We start from the raw sequence: 21,643 nt of genomic DNA, 5'->3' as shown, positions 1-21,643 counted from the left end.
GACACGCACGGAGCTCCAAGCAGCACGTGTGGAAGGAAAGCTTTTCCTTCCTGCCCCGGCTTGGGAGGGGCTGCGGGAGGAGGAGACCTGTCTCCAGAAAACCTTGTCCCGAGAAGCCACGTTTTCCACGGGCTTTCCCACAATAATCCGCTCTACTTGAGCGAGGGGATAGAGTGAATGGAAAGTATGTGTTGGGGTCACAGTTTTAAAATACACGTCAACGTAAACATTCTGCTCTTTGACATAATTACGGTGACCTAGGGAAGATCCTGCTTATGGAAGCAGGAGACGTTTCTGATACGCCACGAGGCCACTTGGTTACTCGGCCTCTGGCGTGCTAAAGAGCGGTATCCGGTCCTTTGCCAAGGATGCGACGGCGTGTCTCGTTCTTGCTCTCCGGGAATTTGTAAGTGTGGGCTGTGGAAGGTTCTGCTCCACTTGGGGGCCCGAGGTGTGAGGGAGACCCCTGAGGGCCGGGGGTGGGTTCTCAGCAGCCTGGGCCACTCACGGATGGTGAAGACGGGGTGCCTCGATGGGGCCAGAAACAGCGGGACCGGCCTGCACTGTGTTCAGTAATGAGCGCCTGCCGGGTCCAGTGTTTTCAAATGCTTGTTGAAGCGGAGACACAAGTGTAGCCTTCAAGAAAGTATCGGGAACACAGACACAGACACACACACACACTCACCCACAGACACGCACACACACGTAGACACACTCACACACACAGACATACGCCAGGTCACGGGCACACACCCCCCCAGAGACACACACACACAGACACACACACAGACACACATAGACAAACACACATACACTCACACACATGCAGACACACTCACACACACAGACATACGCCAGGTCACGGGCACACACACCCCCACAGACACACACACACAGACACACACACAGACACACATAGACAAACGCACATACACTCACACACACGCAGACACACTCACACACACAGACATATACGCCAGGTCACGGGCACACACACACCTACAGACACACACACACAGACACACATAGACAAACGCACATACACTCACACACACGCAGACACACACACCCACAGACATACACACGGACGTAAGCTCACACACACACTTACAGACATACACAGTCAGACACACACACACACAGACACACACATACACAGAGACACTCAGACACACAGACACAGAGATACACCCACACAGACACACACACAGACACACACCCTCACACACACAGACACACTCACACACACACAGACATACACACAGACACAAGCTCACACACACACACACAAACACACACACTTACAGACATACACAGTCAGACACACACACACACAGACACACACATACACAGAGACAGATACACAGACACAGAGATACACCCACACAGACACACACACAGACACACACATACACAGAGACACTCAGACACACAGACACAGAGATACACCCACACAGACACACACACAGACACACACCCTCACACACACAGACACACTCACACACACAGACATACACCATGTCACGGGCACACACACCCCCACAGACACACACACACAGACACACACACAGACACACATAGACAAACACACATACACTCACACACACACAGACACACACACCCACAGACACACACACGGACGTAAGCTCACACACACACTTATAGACATACACAGTCAGACACACACAGACACACACATACACAGAGACACTCAGACACACAGACACAGAGATACACCCACACAGACACACACACAGACACACACCCTCACACACACAGACACACTCACACACACACAGACATACACACAGACACAAGCTCACATACACACACAAACACACACACTTACAGACATACACAGTCAGACACACACAGACACACACATACACAGAGACACTCAGACACACAGACACAGAGACACTCAGACACACACACACAGACACACACCCTCACACACACAGACACACTCACACACACAGACATACGCCAGGTCATGGGCACACACCCCCCCACAGACACACACACACAGACACACATAGACAAACGCACATACACTCACACACACACAGACACACACACCCACAGACATACACACACAGACACACACACAGACACACATAGACAAACACACATACACTCACACACACACAGACACACACACCCACAGACACACACACGGACGTAAGCTCACACACACACTTACAGACATACACAGTCAGACACACACACACAGACACACACATACACAGAGACACTCAGACACACAGACACAGAGATACACCCACACAGACACACACACAGACACACACCCTCACACACAGAGACACTCACACACCCACAGACATACACACAGACACAAGCTCACACACACACACAAACACACACACTTACAGACATACACAGACACACACATACACAGAGATACACTCACAGAGATAAACACACAGACACACACCCTCACACACACACATAAAGCAGCATCCTGCAGCTACTATCTTCTGTTTTAAATCATGCATATTTCATTAAGCTTCATGCAGAGCGTCTTCTGATTTATGGTAATTGTCAACAAAAGCAAAAACACAGATGATTTTAACCCTGCAGTAGCTACGAGTTAACTGGCATGAAATTATGTTGTGTTTTTCTTAAAAAGGAGAGGGAGGGTCCACAGCACTCCATCTCGTTAGACACCCAGGACCCTGAGCGAAGCGAGATGCTGGGTTCCCACGCTGGCGGTGGCTGTGGTCTGCAGCCCCACCGCCGGAGCAGCACCTGATTCCGCGGACGCCCCACCCCTGATCCTCCTGTGCTCCCAGCCTGGAGGACTCCAGTGAGACTAATTTCCATATCAAACCCAATTTAGATGAAACGTCTTGGTTAAAAAAAAAAAGCCAGCGCATCAATAGCCTCTTGATTAGATTTTCATCTCCTGAGCAGACAAATATGAATATTTATTACCATGAATGCAGACTTTCCTCTTTCCATGGCTCTGATCTTGAATATTATCCACTGCTAATTTTTATGAAAATTTGGGCAACATAATGTTTTCACATAAACTGACAGTTCTTGAGATAATCCCGTTATTGTCTGGTTGAAAATGACAGCTTCCGCTTATTCATGTGTTAACGAGGGATTAAATATTGTTTTTCATCCCCATAATCTAAGATGGACTGGAAATTAAAAATTGAACATTGTATATTAGCAGGGCTTTGAGGACCAGAATTTGTTTGCATTCACTTAGAGAAGATCTGTAAATTAGCAGTTTAACAATCAGTCCCTTTTATGTTGCTGCCGAAGGCAGCATCATGAAACATCACTGACATTTCTAAAATAAATTCATTACTCTACCTGCTGCACACCAAAATGAAAAGGCTTCCATCAGTAAATAAGCCACAAAGAAACAGACAACCCTTCGCCAAAGAAATAAAATCGCAACACGATCGATATTGTTTCAACGTCAAGAGTTTTATCCAGGGGACCCCAGGCTGGAGGGGAGTGTCTGCCTCTGGCCCTGGCTGTCACTTCCCACTGGAGGAAGGAGGCCCCTCGGGCCAGTCAACCATGGCCAGCCCTCCCCTGCTGCTTAGGACGCCGGGTTTCCCACCTGAGCACCACCACTGGTGAGACCCCCTGATTCAGGCCATGTGGTAACTTTTACTCCCTCGCTGTGGCTGGATGTCCCAGATGATACCACGGGTTTGGTGGCTCTGTGCACAGAAGTGTCCCATTATCTTTCTAGAAATGCACACTGGTCTTTACCTTGTCTGTCGCTCACTGGCTTGGTATTCTGTTTTACTCTTCTATCAACTGTTAATTGTGGTGTAGAACACGGCGAACACGTGTTTCTCAGAAGTGAGCTTATCTACACACTATCTCTGGGACTCTGACACAAACAGGCCAGGTTTGACCACGGGGCAGCGTCACGGGCTGAGTTGTGCCCCCCTCGTATCCTGAACCCTTGCTCCCAGGACCTCAGAACGTGATTGTATTTGGTGATGGGGTCTGTGCAGACATGATTAAGTCAGAATGCGGCCCCCGCGATGGGCGCTGAGCCGATCCGATCGGCGTCCTTCGAAGATATCAGGACACAGACACACACGCACAGGAGGACCACAAGAGGACCACAAGTGGACACAGAGGGAGACGGCCATCCACAGGGCAAAGGAGAGAGGCCTCGGAGGAAAGCAACCGTGACCTCACACTTGTGGCCCCAGGATGTGTGACCAGGAAGTGGGTGGTTCAGGTGCCCCGACTGTGTGGCAGGAAACACAACCCCTCAGGTATGCCACATGTGTGATCGCACGGTGGGTCCCCTCACGCGACGGAGGAAACAAGCTTATGCTTTCAGTGCAGCATTAAATCCGAGTGCTGGTCAAGGGAAGAAAGTTCCTTGTTGAGAATTTTCTTTTTGCTTTACATTCTCTGTAAGAACAACAGCTATAGTCCCATGAAAGGGTTGTGCACGCAGGAGCCTCACTAGCCAACCATTACCTGGGGCCCCTGTCGCCCAGAAATGACGCCCAGCGGCCTCGGTCTTCCTCCCTTCCGAGGCGTGGGGTCTGTCTGCACCTGCCGTTCTGAGGGTCCCCTGACACAGGGTTATAAAGCATATCGTGTGGTGTGGACGGGAGGGGCTGCCCTCAGGCCGGGGCTGGGCCCGTGTTCAGTACCCAGGGAGGGGTGGTCCCGTGGCTGCAACAAGACACACCCCTCCCTTCTCTATCCCCGGTGACCAGACCGCAGTCAGTGCCCTGCAGGGTCCAGGTGTGGCTCGGAGGGGCTCCGGGTGCTCAGAGAGCAAAGGTCTGGTTGGCAGCGCAGACGCACCCGTGGGCTCCTGAAGCTGAGTTCTACCTGCTGACCCTCGACCACACGTCCAGAAGGTAGTCACCCGCTCGCCCCGACCCGGGGAGGAGGGTATAGCTTGTTCAGAATCTGGAAAACTTGGGTTTTGCTCACGGCCTCGTGGGTGGGAGTGTTGTGTGCCTAACGTACCCTCCGGCTAAAAATTACTTCATATCACAGAGACCTCCGGTGCTCATGTGTCTGAGGGCTTTGACTCTTAAGAATCTTGATGAGAAAAAATAACTTAATATAGCAATACAACAAGAATTAGCTAGTTTAATAAAAATTTGGATTTCCTTTTCACATTTACCTGAAAACATGGAATCACGGGAGAGGCCCACGAATGGGCCACGTCCACACACTCTTTACTCTCTCAGGTTTCACGGGACAGGTGTGAACCGTGATGACCCCAACCCTGGATGCTGACACTGGGTCTCCCCAGTTTTGTCAGCACCGGGCAGACAGGGGTGCACGCGCGTGTGTGTGTGTGTGTGTGGTCTGGGGGTCAAACTAGATCATTAAAGGGGAAACAGATCAGGCTGGAGAGGCCGACTTGGTCCATACAATCACATGAGCAAAATACCGTATCCCCAAAAGGAGAAAAATTCAGTGGGAGGTCAGTCAGCCATCAATCCTGGGGCTTCAAGTCAGGAGGGGAGAGGACATCTGTGATTTCAGGGTACTGTGGATCAGATTTGTGTCTCCCAAAGAGGCACATGCAATTCCCAACCCTCGCTATCTGAGAGAGGCCTCATTTGGAAATAGGGTCTTTGGAGACGTGATCAGGTTAAGATGAGGTCACACCGGGGTAGGGTGGGCCTCGGTTCAACGTGACGGGTGGGTGTCCTTCTAAGGACAGACGCATGGGAGAAGCCAAATGGCCACAGAGGCAAGGCTAGAGAGATGGGTCGAGAAACCACAGGCCTCCAAGGATGGCCACAAGACCAGAAGCTGGCAGAGGCAGAGAGGCTGGAGGCCTCAGAGGGAGCACAGCCCTGCCCACACCTGGATTTGGGGTTCTGGCCTCCGCAGTGCAAGAGATCAATTCCTCCGTCTTAAGCCCCCAGTTTGTGGCCCTGTGTTACAGTGGCCCCAGGATCCGACACCCAGGAGTGGTGGCCACCATCCAGACAGGAGACAGAAGGGCCACGGGACCCGTGCAGACCGGCTGTGGGGGCACCCCACCTGTGGCACGCGGGGTGCCAGGGCCTGCTAATGAGGCCCCGTCTTTGGGATGTGGAGACGTGGCAGGACCACGTGGCCCCTGATCTCAGGGCCTGGTGTGGACGGCCACCCTGAGCCTGGGAGCCCAGGTGAGGGAGAAGGAGGTGCGTCCTGCTGGCCCCGATGCCCCCCGGCAGGGACCTGTGACCCAGCTCCGGCCACGACCCCCACTCGCAAGCACCGTAGTTAGAGGCGGGTTCACGGCCGTGGCCGCTAATGCAGTGTCAGTGGCTCTGCTGGGTGTGAGGCAGGCTGAAGAACAGGCCCGGTTTCAGGGGCGTCAGGACGGCGGATCCCCCTTCTCGCCGCAGGGGGGTGTGGACACGTTTACCTGCACCATCCTGGACGACCACTGCGTGGGTCTCATGTCTGTTCTGACATGAGATTGCTTTAAGTTTAGCATTTGATGATATTTTCTGTTATATTGATTACTAATTATTTCATACGGATGGAAAGAGCCTTTTTTTTAAACCCCTGGATTAAGCAAAGAGGAGGTATTCAAATCAGCAATTAAGGTATTCAAATCAGTTGTCATGGGGACGCAGCCGAGGACTGCGGTGAGGAGCACGGTCCTCTGCTGTTTCAGCGACAGCAGACCCAGCCCACACAATGTGCAATATATTTTCTACGGGGGCTTCAGAGCCCCGGGAAAGGCAGTCTGAATGATCCATGAAAAAGCGAGCATAAAGGGACGGAACGTGCCAATAAGGGGCGTCTGCCCTGCAGCCAGGGTTCACGATTCAATTCGCTTCAACGAGTGTTTATTGAGTTCCTGCCATATGTCAGGCCTTGTGCCGAGCGCTGGAGACACCGGGGATGATTAAGACACACGTGGATTTTACTCCTGAGCGCACGGTTAAAGGGGGACAGACATGAAATCACATAACTCGACTACGCTCTGACAGATGCCATGGGAGCCCTTCACGGGGAGGAGGAGGCTGCCGAGGGACGACGCGCCCCCTTGGCCCCGAGGACGGGGCGTCTGTTCATCCCAGACAGCTCCTCCCCACTCCCGACTTCAGGACCCCTGGTAGGGAAGCAGCTTTCTAAACCCTGAGCGCTTGGGTGGGGTGGGGAGGGGAGATTGCCAGCATGTCCCCCCAGATGATATGTTGGGGTCATAACCCCCACTACTTGGGGGGAACTTATTTGGAGACCCGGTCTTTATAGAGATCCCGGTCCAATAGGAGAGGTATCCTTATGAAACGGGGAAGTCTGGACATGAGCACAGACGTGCACGGGACAGCAGGTGCAGGTGGTCAGAGCCTGGAACTGATCCTTCGTCACGGCCACTGGGGAACGACCCGGGATGCCAGTCCGGAGCTGTGACACACACCTGTGCCGTCTGAGCCACTGGCGTGCGGTGCTTTGTCACAGCCGCCCGCAGACCACGCCGGGCCGTTCCACCTCTTGCCCAAAGCCCAGGCTGGCGCAGAGGGCTCAGGGCCGGCAGCCGCTGGGACTCTGTCCGAAGGGTCCCACAGGGGGCTGGATGTCCCCTGGAAGGCACCGTCACCGTGGATGCCGGGGCGGCACCATCTGGGGAGTAAGACACAGGCTTGGCATCAGGCCGTCCCGGCTGAAACCTGACCGCCGCCCCCGTCACTGAGGTTCTGAGCCTCGGTTTCCTCGTCTGTGAGCCGCGTGCGGCTGGTGGCCAGGGCGGCTGTGTTGGGTTGGGCTGGGGATTACTCCCTCCACGCTTCCTCACTTTCTTTCGAGCCAATTCCAAGTCTTACCGCTTGAGCCTTCCAAGGGGTTTCTGAAACGTTACCCTCTGAGAGCTGGAGAGCTTAGTGTCTCTAGAGCTTAGCTCTTTCACTGAAAATACCCTCCTGACCCCCCACTAACTCAGAGGAAGCCACGGAGACAATACCCCACTTTAGTGAGACGGACCCACACGCCTTACGGGGACACCCTCAAATCCCAGCCATAACAGCCTGCGAGGGAGACACGTACTGGGCACACTTCCCCCCAGAATGCAGGGGGAGGCGCTGGGAGCAGGCGCGGGCGGGGCGGGGCGGGTGAGGTGCCCCAGGCGGACTCTCCTTATTTCATTTGACGTGACTGTTTGCTCTGATGTTGAATAAAAATTGAATCTGTCACTATAGCAACTGCCACATCACATGGCACCTCTCCTGCCTCTAAACCGCAAAAAGTATTGAAAAGACATTCGTGGCCCACGTGACGTGGTACTTACTACAGCATTTCAGAAGGAAAAAATGCTGTTTCATAATAAACTCGTATTTGTCGATATGGCAAGTGCTGTTAATTACATCGAACACAGTTCTGTGTGATTTTCTTCACTTTTAAGAAATGAGAACACAGTGTGGAGAGCAGCAGTGGGGCCTGGTGGGCCGGGCGGGGGGAGAGCTGAGCTCCAGCAGAACTCAGAGCCCCTCAGCATCTCTCAGCTGACCTCTGACCCCCATCACCTCTGCCCAGCAGGCTGAGAACAGAACAGATCTGGGAAGGCCCTGCCAATACTTTAATGCAATCTCATGCAGATCGCTCTCATTTCAAACACAAATTAAGAATGTTGACAAGTAAACAGGACTTTTTCTTAGGACTCATGCACTTTTTGCTTTAGGAAGAACAAATTCCATTTTCTGGGTTCAGAAATGCACATTAGCATAACCCAAGGTGACTCCTGAACCAAAGGACAAACACGGGGAGCCCAGATCTCTCTGGAACCGCCCGAGCCCCAGCAGCCAGTCAGCCACGGCTCCCAGAAGCTTGTTGGGGGCCTGGGCACTGGGTGGGGACGCCGTGCGTCCCTGGAACCACCCTGGCGTGCGTAGGAGTGTGTGTGTTTCTGCGGAGAGGTTCCAAGTTTGCCCTGGGCTCTCGGGGCGCCTCTGGTCACGGAAGAGCCGTGGGCGAGCCGTGGGAGCTCGGGCATGTCCAGGGGAGGACGCCTCGTTTTTCTACAGGTAGCACGGACTCACGACAACACAACGTTACCGTCTCTGCCCGAGAGACCCTGTCCACCCTGACGCCCCCATCTTGCCCACCCGGCAGACTTATCCTCCGCCCCGCCGTCCGTTCTCTCACGGACTCCACGCCTCCGACGGCACCCATCCCCGAGCCCCCCGTCTCCACGTTAGGCTCCCACCACCTGCCCCCACCAACTGCCCACAGCCAGCACCCCTCCCCCGGGATTCCCAAGGTGCGCCTGGATCCCAGCAGCAGGGATGTTTTATATCACTCACGGCGTCCTCCCTGTGCGACACAGTGCCGAGGGAGATCCTTACAAACACATGATGACCTGAGTTATTTTCACCCTTCTCTCTCACATTTTGTGAGGTCGACAGGTGAGCAGGGGCTGGCGTGGCCACACGGAGCCCGGGGACGTGCACCGGGGTGTCTCCCGTCGCGCCCTCGCAAGTTTGTACACGTGAACGCGCACTCTGGTCTTCTCCTTATTAAAACCGTGAGAAGGGCATCAAAGGTAAAAGGACACAACTCTGCACGTGCTGAGCGAACATCAGCCTCCTGGTCTGGGGGACACGAGGTGAAGGGCAAACAGGGCATCTTGGCACCGTCTCTCCAAGTCCCTGCGAACCTACAACACGTTCAAAATAGACAGTCAAAAATCGCATTAAAGACATTTCTGGGAAAGGAGAGAACTCGCTTAGCATCCCCCAGCCGTGCGAGGGACCACATGCGTGTATTTGCACGTTGCCTGTGCAAACAGGTGACGTGGCTGCCTCACCGTGAGAGGCCTCAGAACGATTTTTAATGAAATCATCACATTCTGTTTGATTCTTCCAGTGTAATTAGTTACCTTCCTCTGGCTTTGTATTTCTCGGGTTTGATTTTTCCAAAGGTCCTCTACGATAAACCCCTGGGACGCGGGGGGGAAGCTGTCTAGGCTGTGGGCAACCACCCTCATGAGCTCTCTACGAGCTGAGTGCGTGACTTTGAGCACATTTGATCTTTACTGAAGAAACCACGCGACTGCCTGCAGACGAGACTCCAGATCACGCTCCAGGCCCCGTGAAGACTGGCCCGTGACCCCGCCTCCCTGGTCGCCACGAGGCCGACTGGCCGGACGGTCCCCTGCCGGCAGGGCCGTGGTCATACTCCTCGTGCCAAGAGCCCCGTCAACTACCCTGTGAGTCCACCAGGCATGACGAAGGCAGGTCCCCGCGCCATCCACGACATGGAAGGGGACAGCCTCCCCCAAACCTGAGGTCAGGTGGCGCTCCTCCCCCATCTCTGTTTTTGGGGACGCTCACCCTGATGGTCACGCTGGGCAAAGGTCCCTCTATGTCAAGGTCAAGTCATGTCCTTGTCCAACTGGACCCACCGAGCAGGGCATCTGGGGGTGGGCAGGGCCCCAGGGACTCAGCCCAAGTCTGCATGTGGTGCCCACGTGCGCCTCAGCGGTCCCTGTGGGGTTCTGCGGAGGAAGGGGCTGTTTTCTCAAACATCCGTCACACCGCACGGTACCAGGTATCACACGTGCACACACACCGTGTGGTGAACGCACACTGATTCCTGGGGTCGACACACGAGCACAGCGTCACGGACTTTTAAGGGACATTTGGGATCAGCATAGTCTTGGCCCCGGATTCCTTTCTTTGAACAAAGTCGTGGCCCAGGGGCCCAAGAGATGACAGAAGCGAGAGACGTGCACAGGTAAGCAGAGGGGGGTGGTGATGAGGGTGGGGTCCACCTCACCTCCCCCCCACGCCCCACACCCCACCACACCGGGACGGGGCTCAGGACACGCTGCCCCAATACGGCGCCTCGACATGCAAATGTCTCCACCCGAAGGAGGTCCCGACGGCGCCAGAGCGGGAAGGTTCCCCGGCCGCCCCTTCTCCCTGAAGCAGGTCACGGGCCCTCACCAGAGAGGGTCCTCTGTGTCCGGAGGAAGGGACAGCCTGTATCTCCTAGACAGAGGGACACTGAGCAGATCCCTGCAAACAGGCCTCCCTCAGTCCCCCCACGACCGCCCTTCCCGCACAGCCCTCAACCTACCGTGCTCCCCACGACCGCCCTTCCCAAGCACCCCTCAACCTACCGTGCTCCCCACGACCGCCCTTCCCACGCACCCCTCAACCTACCGTGCTCCCCACGGCTGCCCGTCATGTCAAATCCCACAGGAAATACTCAGGTCTGCATTTCCTTATGCCCCCGAGCCGCGTGAAACTTGTACTGAACACATCTGTGTACCTTTCTCCTGCTCATCGGTCTTTGCCGGTGTAACTGTCCCCAGCCAGGGACCCTAGGAGGGTGAGGAAAACTTTCTCCTCCCTGCACTAGATGGAAAGGTTTCCTTTTTCAGAATCTGAACAGATGGCCGTCTCTCTTCTGCCTGAAGCTGCCGGGTGACGGAGAGCTCATTACCATCCCGGCTCCTTCCGTGGCAGGCCCTCAGCGCTCGGTCTGAACCAGGACCACTGTGTGGTGCCGTGTGCTCTTCTGAAGCTCCCTTGCTGAGTTTCCGAGGCTCGGGAGCAATGCCGGGCTCGAGGGGCAGCCACTCTCCCGCTGAGATCACACCGTCACGAGATCAGAAAGTAACTCCGTATTTCACACGCACTTACGGGAGCTAGACGCAGGGGTCTGCCCTCCCGGATCCCTCCCAGTGACAATCATCTAGATGATTTTCCTTCTAAATGTTTGAATTTTTCTCGTAATATTAGAATTTTCCTTTTGAAGAAACATGACTTTATTAATTTGAAGAAAATGCAAACCCTTTCAAGATGTCAGAAATCAGATCCTGAAACACGACAAAATACCCCCGATCCAATAGGAATGTGTGCGTGTACTGTAATCTGTTCATTTCCTTTAAGTTTTGTTTCGAGGTATTTCCATTTGGCTTAAAGGGCTTTGGCTCTGCCGCCACGTGTGTGAGTCTCGAGCACCAGGGAGAGAGACCGCGAGGCATTTAGCAACCACCGTCCACTGCTCTCTCCAGACTCAGAATTAGCAGGTGCACAGCAAATACATGGAGAAAAAAAACCCCAGAATCATCAAAATCAGCCCTAGTACAGCACGACACGGTTAACGTCAGAGACGTTAGCTTTTTAAAAACACCTCCACTTTTGCCCCCTTTGTTCCCATTTTCACCTTCTAAAACCAGCTCCAAACCCACCGGCGCCCCTGCCTCCATCGGGGGCGGCCTCTGAATGTGCTCGGCTCTGGCAGGAGTCCGGGGAGGGGGCGGGGATCCTGGGCAGGAGAACCTGCCAAGAACGACCTCAGTCAACTTCAAGGTGAGGGAGCGCTGTCTTCTGAGGCCGCCAGGAGGACAAGGGCAGGCGAATGGAGAGCTGGTCTCCACACACGCGGTGCAGCAAGAAAGCCCTGGGGCTTCGGACGAGACAGGGCTTGGGGGGCAGCCAGGATGGCAGAGGAGTCTGCACGGCCGGGTCCCAGTCCCTGGGGGTGGTTGTTTCCGCCCCTGAAGGTGGCGAGGTCAGGCTCTGGCCACTCAGGGACCAGAGGGAAATGAGTCAGGTGGGCGGAAAGGAAGGAGCCAGTGCTGTGGGGGGGGCTTGCTGGCACCCCAACCCACCTAGCAGGACCTCCCCGCCTGCCCGGGAATCGGGTCAATCCAATGCCTAGACCGCACCGCACGGCTGACAGTGACACCCTTTCTGTCTGTGGGACGCAGAACCTCGGGGATGGAGATGGGGTGGCAGGGAGCTCGGGTGTCCTGCTCTGCCCTCGTGGGCTGAGATGGCTCGCCACACCTCCAGGTGCAGAGACGCAGGGGTGACTGGGGCACAGTGAGCGTGTCGGCCTGGGGAGGGGAGTCTGGGGTCACCATCCTATGGGTAACAACAAAGCCAAAGCCTGGACGCGATCCCTCCGGAGGCAGTACAAGGAAGAAGACTGTGCCTTGGGGTCGTCAGAGCGGGACCTCAGTGGTCAGTGAGACCTGCCTGGGGGACAAGGGACTGCGGTCCAGGAGGGGGCGGCTGGTGTGGCAGCCGTGAGTCAGAGGCGGCTGAATGCAGAACCTTCAACAACCGGGGAGACCGAGCGGTGACAGGGGTGCAGGGAGCAGGCGGGGGAGGCGCCGTGTGTGGGAAATACGCACCGATGTTGAAGCGTTTGCTGGGAAGGCATCTCTGGCGTCGGGGTTTTACTTAACAGCGCGGGAAACGCGGGAGCGGACTGCGTGCTGACAGCCACGAGCCGGAGAGGGGGGGGGCTGATGTGCTAGTGCAGAGGGGGCAAGAGCGGAGGGGACCCGACATTCGTCCCAGCTGGCAGCGTAGACACGGGCGGGATGCAGAGCTCTGGCGCAGGAGGCACGTGGCAGGGGCGTGGACGGAGGGGGGTGGGTGTGTGCGCACACGAGGGAGGGGAGAATCGCCAAGGGCGCGCATGGGGAACGGCCAGTGAAAGCGCTTGCAAATGATCATCTGGCGGGTGCGGAGCCGTCCCCCGAGATCCGTGCCGGTGAGTCTGTGCTCCCTCGGCAAGAGGGCGATGGGAAAGCCAGCGAGACACGCCCTTTGACCCCAAGCCGCAGCCCCGCGGGGGCGGAGAAAGAAAACAAACACTCGCCGAAGCCCGGAGGCTCCCGACAGCGCCGCCGCTGGCGGACACGGGAACGGACGGCACAGGCGGTGACGCGGGTGGCGACCGAGGAGGTGAGCGTGAACCAGTGTGCCGGTGGAGAGAAGGGCAGACGTCGAGGCCACGGGGCTCCCAAGCCCACGGGTGAGGAGGCCAGGCCAGGAGGGAGAGGGGGTGACGGCAGCGGTGAGGCTGTCCGGACGTGGACCTGATTCGTGGTCGCCACGCGGACCCTGCGTGAGGCTCGTGGCACGGAAACGCAGAGATGGTTTGTCCACGTGAGACAGAGAGACAAAACCAGTGGAGGTGACGCAGGGCTCTGTCTTGACAGGGGACAGCGAGCCCGTCCCTCCGCGGGCCCCGGCTCCCAGCGGGAGGGGAGCTCCGCCAGGGGGAGGTCTGTCTGTCTGCCCCCCCCCCCCCCCGCCGCAGACCCAGTCCTTGGTGCCAGGCGCCCACAGGCACCCTGTGAGAATCTTTACAGCGAGCGAGCGAGCGAACGGGGTGCTGAGCCGAACGGGGGGGGGGGGCCCTCTCACTGTAGACACAGAAACACGAAAGAACACACACCCACGGAAAACCACACAAAACCGAGGCCAAAGAGGGACGGGGAGCGTCCAGATGCCAAAATGAACGGAGAAGGGAAAAGCTGGGCGCGACTGGGAGCCGCTCGCCGGAATGTGGCAGCTCCACGTGGGTTCAAGGTGCGGGTCGGGCCACACGGGGACAGCACACACCGCCGGGGGCTGCAGGGGCTGGGGAAGCAGGGAATCTTCCTGTGAGGCTTCCCAGGGACCCAGCGAGGCGGAGGCCGCGATCACCTCCCGTGACAGGGCAGGAGGCGGAGTCGCGTGGGGGGAGCCGAGACCGGGAGACACGAGGTTCAGGGAGAAGACAGACGCGGAGCTTGGGGGGCTGCAGCAGCACATCACGAGCTGGGTCGGTGACCCCCAAGCCACCGGAGGGCAGAGGGGCTCAAAGCGGGGAGCCGACCTAGGGGAGGCAGGGACCGGAGCAGGGTTTGGCCAAGATGCCGGGGAGGCGCGAGGACGCCAAGTCACAACGTCCAGAACCCCGGGTCTGAGCGGCGTCCCCCAGCAGGTGGAGGGCTGGGGTCCCACCGACAGTGTTGTTCGCCCTCTGCTGTTCAGCAGCCGGCCGGGAGGGCGCCTCTGAAACCTCGCTCGGCCGGAGCGAGCCGGGGGCGCAGCCCATCGCCGTGTCCCCTCTCTTTCCCGAAACTACAGGAGACGGTGTTTCCCTCAGGAAGAGGGCCCCCGGGTACCAGGCCCCGCACTGGGGTCTGGGGGGGCCGGCAGCCCCACGTCCTCACGTGGACCCTGGTGGGGGGGGGGCTCCTGGTGCCAGAGCTTTCCCAGCAGAAGCGGCGTGGACGTTCTCCCCAGTCACCTCCTGCGGCAACGACTCGACACCGAACAGGACCCCCCCCCCCCCGTGAGGATGAGGCAGGGAAGGAGGGCAGGGGCTCCCCGTCTTTCCTGCATCCCGGACCGGCAGCACGGTCGGAAGCTTCCATCGGGACTCCGACGCTCCGAGCCATCCTGGCCCTTTCTGCCACTGGCCCCGGCTCCTTCCTCGGGGGCTCGGCCCTTTCCGGACCCCCGCGTCTCCATCTCCTCCCCTCACTGCCAGCACGCGGGGGCGGGGTCGAGTGGGACGTCCTCCCTGACACACGCTCACCCTCCTCGCGGCCCGAGCTGGGAGTGAAGGGACCAAGCACAGTGGGGTCTTCGGGTCCCGCGGAGCCTTCGCCGACGAGTCTCCGCCCGTCTCCTCCCCACTTTGCCCGTCACGCCAGCGGAACACGGACGCGGGCGCTTTCTCTGCAAGGCCCTTCCTACCCGCCCGCCACTCGGCAAGTGCGGAAAGGAGCCTGTTTGTGAGGAGCAACTAATTAAAATTCTCATTTCGAGAGCCAGGACTCCCAACTGCCGAACGGCAGATTTCCCCACGAGAGCGGCTAATCTTTGAGTGGCGCCGTGGAGGGCGCCTCCGCGGTTTGCGAGGAGCACTCATAAATCAGCCGCCCCCTAGCAGTTAATTATCTGTAACGGCCCGGGCCGTGAGATCTACACTTTCGACGCAATAGCACCGGTTGCTTTGGGTCCACGCTGCCTTACGAGTGGCAGGCTGCCACCCTGGCGAGGAACCACGTCGTCCCGCGTGCGACTCACGAAGCTGCCCCGAGACGGGGAAGCGGGCGCCAGCCAGGGGGCCCAGAGGTGGGCGCCATCAGCTGTGGCTGCCGCGGGAGCGTTTGGCCGAGCACCTCTTCCTGAAGCAGCACGGCCACCCAGTCACAGCGCGGAGGCGCTCCCGCGTGCGTGGTGTCCCGGCCCAACGCGTGTCTCCACGTAACACGGCACAGGCTGCCACACCCCCCCCCCCCCCCCCCACCGAGTCCCCGGAGGGTACAAGAAATGCCTCTGGCTGGGGCACGTCCACAAACTTAGCCACCACAAAACCTCTGAAGAAGGAAGTCCGTGTTTTCTGAAGATTCAGTGTTTTCCGACCCCGTGGCTGCGTTCTCAGGGGGACACTGAATCACAACTTCGAATGCCACCGAACACAGCGTCACATTCGCCAGGCTCCGTGGACCGGCGTCTTCAAGCAGCGGGAGGTAACAACTCCGGCCTCTCCCAGGTCAGCATGATGTCACACGGACCGCGTACGGCCATCCCCCGGGTCCCCACACGGACGGGAGCGGCACCCCAACAGGCGCGTCTCAGAGGGCAGCCCCTCCTGTACTCACCGACCCGCTTCCCGCCTGAAGAATCTCCAGTCCAGATGCTTTTTCCAGTTTGTCCTTGTTGTCAACTGTTAGGAAAAATTAAGAAGCACAGGGGTCAGCTTACAGAGCTCATCGTTCTCAAGACACTCTGAGCATTTTCCTCTATTGAAAAGCATTTCACGAAGTCACTGTGTGCAGACGGCCGAATTCAACAGCCCAGCTGTGAACGAGCCCGGAGCTGGTCCCGCTGGGCACGAGGCCCCTTCCGCCCCCCCCCCCGCCCCCACCCCGGGAGCAGACGCACAGGGCGAGCGTCATCACAGCGAGCTCACACGGCTGTTGCAAACACTGCACGAGGCGTCGAATGCAGACATTCTCTGCGTGCTGTGAAGTCTCATTTTAGAACTCTCTGATGGCCATTCACTGAGCAATCATCGGGAGACACCCTAACCCTAGCCCCTTGACCAGGGTCCGAGCTCACGAAGAAGACTCACTGGGAGGCGAGCCTGAGCGCGGGCACTGACTCCAGCGGTGGCGGGGGCCGCCCCGTCCCTCATCCGCGCCCTAGTTTGCCCCTGACTTAGAACGAGGGGGACCGGCAGAGGACGATGACCCTCCATATGAGACCAAGGGAAGTGAGCTCTGGAACAATTAGCAGATGTAAATGAAAACCCGGCAATCCTAACGCCCGCACCGCAAACCCACCTGCCCCCACTTTGTCGGGAAGAAGTCGTGTCACGAAGCAATTGACCTTGGCTTACAAATCTGCAGCAGTGTTCTTTCGGGTAAAGCCCATGTCATTTTGGAAATGAATACCAGGAAAAACACAATTTTGCTGCAGACCCTAAGAATGAAGAGTGTCTTGCAATTGTGGTTAATGCCGAACGAGAACAAGAAAATAGCGGTTACTTCCAACTCTTACTGTCCTGCACCCACGTTAATCTTGGGTAATGGGATTATATCTCGTAGAGGGTTACAAACGGGAGCCCGCTGTAGCCTGTCTGCCCACCTCGGGGCCTCTCGTCGTCTTGTACCAAGTTTTTCCCCGTGAACAAATGAACATTATTTTTTACACGCAGGTAATCATCCCCGCGCTGAGAGAACGAGGCGGACACAACCCCATCTGGGCTGGAGAGGCAAACGCTTTCAGACCCTTCAGCGGGTGCGGGGCCAGAGAGAGGGCAGGGGGAGGGGGTGTCCCAATGTAAACCCCGAATGGAGGGGAACAGTCTTGAAGAGCCAGAGTACAAAGCAATCGATCTTAATGTTCTTCTGCGAACAAAGGAAACACTTTACTGAATGTCAAGCTACTTTTGGGGGGAATAATAGTGAGCTCTTAAATAGGCTGAGAAGGAGAAAGCGCATGAAAAGGGTATTTTAAAGGGACTGCACTTACTGCTACAGAGGAGTGCCCGATATTTCAGGGTCAGGGATGAAAAAGCCGGTCTGACAATAATAACGCGGAGAACCCAGTCCGAGGGTCAGCAAACCTCCTAGAGAAGGCGGGGTGGTAGGTGTGCCGGGCGGGGCAGGCCAGGGGTCTGCGTGAAGGCACAGGAATCCTACCCAAGCGGACGTCCTGGTCGTGTCCCAACAAAACCTCCTCCACAAAGCCGGCGGCAGGTGATCTCCCCCCCCCAAGCAGAGGGCCGCACGCTGGCCATCCTCCTGTTTGCAGGGCAAAGTTAGGACGCTTCCGCAGGCTTGCCGACCAGCCCCCTAGGCCCCAGGCCCTTTCCTGCACCAGAAATGCACGCTGGTCTCAGCTCGAGGGAAGCAGGATCGGCCTCCAAGCAGCCCAAGCCCCGGGTGCTGGGAGGCCTTCCCGGCAGCGACTCCTGCCGGGGTCCCCACAGCTCTCAGAGCCACGCGGCGCGGGCTCACCACACCCTCAGGACACTCGGTTATCCAGCCTTCCCACTACCCGGAAACGGCGACACAAATGACCTCCAGTGAGCAGACGACAGTAAAATGCGGTGACTGAACCATGCAGGGCTGAGTGGGTACCAAGTCCTTTGGGTTTTTTTGACTGTGTTCTAACAAAACTTTATGGACTTCACAGCTTGAATGTCATGATTTTAATGTGTCACGAAACACTATTATTTTGATATTGCACTAATTTAAAATTCAGAAATTATTCTTAGCTCACAGGCCATACAAAAACAGGTGACAGGTTAGATTTGGCCCATAGGTCATAGTAACGGACCCCTATTGTAGATGCAGCAAAGTCTTTTGTTTTCAATGGCTTTAAATGTGAGTGGGTAGAACGTCCTTCAGCTGCGTTGAATGCCTGGCTCCCAATATCCCTGAAAACAAGGAAAGGAGCCCCAGGGAGCACGGCAGCCTGCCCCCACCCCAGCTTCCAGGAACTCTTGCCCCGTTTACAGCCTGACGTGTCCTGTTTCCTGGACTCCCCCACGTCTGACCCGTCTGACCGCGTGCACGCGTGGCCCGTGGACCGGCTGCCGCCCGCATGCCGTCCGTCACAGGCCTTCTGAGGAAGGGTCTGCGTTCCCCAGTTCTACCAGACCACTTGCCACTGGCACCTTCTGACCAACTCCAGAAAGTTCTGGAAGGGGCACTGGCTGCTTGGTAGGCTCTTTGGGAAACGCTGCGTCACCAACACCGATGGAGAAGCACAGGCCGCGTGTGGGAAAGCGGTGCCGTCACAGCCCGACCCACGGCTGCGCTTGCAGGTCGATGCGGCTGCTGGTTCTGACACAGGTCGTCGATAAACACAAAGTGATCTGGGGACCAGGGGGCATCACAATACGGTTTAATCGCTGGTCTCCGCTATTTTAGTGGCACGCAAGACAAGATGATGGCCTCTGAGAGCTGGCGCAATGTGGCGCCCACGTGTGCCCCGGGTCCCCGTGATGCCCCGGAGGCCGCTGGGACGGTGCGTCCGCTTCTCAGGGCCCCGGGCGGCGCTCGTGAGGCTCCGCCGGCCCAGAGCCTCCCAAAGCCGTCCTGGCCTTTTACAGAGGAGGTCACTCAGCTCCAACCAATCGGCCGCTGAGACACGCAGCCCGAGCCCGGGAGTACGGGCGCAGGGCCTGGTTCAGGCTCCTGAACGGATCAAAGTGAGACGGAAGCCAAAATCCACATAATCAAGCCCCAAATCACAACAGCAGCAAGATGCCCTGCCAGGCACCAAGGAGCAGTCCGTAACCTCCGTTAGTCCTAAACCACCTGGGATTTGCATCACGTGGTCTCCTCCTCAGAAATGGGGAAGCCAAGGGAGCACGGTGTGTGGCCCGGAGCCACGGGCAGGGCCGTCTCGGGCCGTGTGGGCTTGTCAGGAATACGGCGGCCCCACGGCTTAAGGACGGACATCGACTTCCCACAGCGCTGGGGGCCACGCACCCCACGCGGAGCGGGTGGTGGGCTGCGTGTCTGGGGAGGACCCTCTTCCCCACTGCAGGCCGCCACCCCCCAAGGTGCCCACACATGGTGGAGGGGCTCTCCCTTCCTCTTCTCACGTGGACCCCAATCCCGCCAGATTAGGGCCCCCTCCTCATGACCTCGTCTGACCCTTACTATCCCCGTGTCCGTAAATACAGTCAGCCTGGGGGTGGGGGCTCCACATATGCATCTGGGGGCACGAGCCGGCCCCCAGCTCCAGGCCCGTCGGTAATTCTGTCCAGCGACGCCCCCGGGCTGACCCGCCCAGACTCCGCGTCCCGCGAGTGGCCAGGAAACCCCAGGCCGATGGGGTGGCTGCGGGGAAGGACCTGTCGTGAGACCGTCAGGAGTCTCAGGCATGCTCGGGCGCGTGGGCACCAGGCTCTGGGCCCCAGGAGCGGCGGGCTTCCGCTCCCAGAATCCCCGCTGTCCAGATTCTCTGTCCCCTGTGCTCTGCAAATACCAACGGTCGCCGAGGGACCGCCATCCCGTGCCAGCCACCCTTTGTGGGCCACTCCTGGCCTCACCGCGCAGGGAGTTTCCAACGGCAAGCCGCGGGCACACAGGAAGACCGGCTGTGGTCCTGCGCACGGTCCTCTGCCTCACCCAGCCTCGGTTTTGCCCTCAAGCTTGAGGACAACGTCTGTTTGCTCATTGCTCTAAGATGCCAACAACCTGTGGTCTCCGAGGCTATTGATGTGTTCATTGATGCTTCTCTGCTTCAGCGTCTGAATGCACCTGAGTGTCCCTCCGGGCCGCCCGCTGGGTGACCTGGGTTAAGGCCCAGCTTCCCCATCAGCATCACTGTGTCCGTGAACCCCCCGCTCTGAGCCCCACTCGCTCTGAGAGCCACGCAGCCACCCCTTCCACACAACGTGGCCGCCGGCCGGCGCCTGCTCTTTCTTTGTCCTACAGACAGCTGTCCTGTTCTTTTCAGCGCAAGTGGCCCTGGAACGGAAGCCATCCCAGCCATCTCCGGCACGTTCCATGATGCCCAGGCCACTCGGACATCCTCCTCCGCGTGGCCCCACACGTTTGCCGTTTCGGGGAATTCGCCCCGAGGGTGCCCCCAGCCAGGGGACCTCCTTCCAGAAATCCCTTCTGCCGGGTGCAACAGAGACACGAACACCCTCTGCCTCACCCTGGACCCCACGCGCACGGCGCCGCCCCCTCAAGCGTCTGGCCTGTGCCCACACGGCTCCCTGCATCGCTGTCTAAGCGAAGGACCACTTTCTAGGCACGCCACGGCAACATGGCCGTTTTGTTTGGTCTCTGGCTAAAGGATTTTAAGAAAAGACAAACCTACTAGTGTTCCATCAGATGTCAGTTCCACGCTATTTTTGTGGCCTCGCGTGGACTCTGAGCCGGTGGGTCCGAGCCGGACGGCAGGGCCGGGGGGTGGAAACCCTGCGAGAAGCTGTTTTAATAAAGCCAAGAACAATGCATAAAGCCCATTTTTATCTTCGAGGGAGACGAAAAGGAAGTCCTTTAAAATTAAATTCACCAGATGAAGGATATGCAAATTACCTGGAGAAGCAGAACCCTACAATGTTCTCAAAATTCTGCAATAGCCTATTTAATTAGTGTTTTAATTTATCAGAAAAATTCCCCGCACTGGACAACTGGTGCAGCGTCCCTGTAATTAGGCACGCGGTGACAGCACAGCGCGGATGCGTCCTTGGCCCCGCCACTTGAACTGAAGGGCGGGCAGAAGTCTCTTCTGAGAGCTAAACCGGGACGGGACAATTTAATGGCTGTGCTCCGTTAGAGGGAACACGGAGAGGGAGCAGGGGCGGGTGAGGCGGGTGGTGGAAGCTGGCCCCCTTCAGGGTGGCCCGTGGCCCCTGCGGGCACAGCCCACTGCCGGGGGCACAG

General features: G+C 57.6%; 1 protein-coding gene across 1 annotated transcript in view; it reads right to left on the bottom strand.

Annotated features, from left to right (window-relative positions):
- PTPRN2 (protein tyrosine phosphatase receptor type N2) overlaps window positions 1–21,643 on the bottom strand; it is an 806,499-nt gene that overhangs the window by 249,616 nt on the left and 535,240 nt on the right. Inside the window, exon 13 of the mRNA XM_086680696.1 lies at window positions 16,385–16,449. Within this exon, the coding sequence (XP_086536822.1) occupies window positions 16,385–16,449 (65 nt within the window). The remainder of the gene's footprint in view (window positions 1–16,384; window positions 16,450–21,643) is intronic.

Source organism: Puma concolor, chromosome A2 (genome assembly GCF_028749965.1).
Source record: "Puma concolor isolate L17-30 chromosome A2, mPumCon1.1.hap2, whole genome shotgun sequence".
Classification (NCBI taxonomy): Eukaryota; Metazoa; Chordata; class Mammalia; order Carnivora; family Felidae; genus Puma; species Puma concolor.
This window is presented reverse-complemented; position numbering and strand designations above follow the sequence as displayed.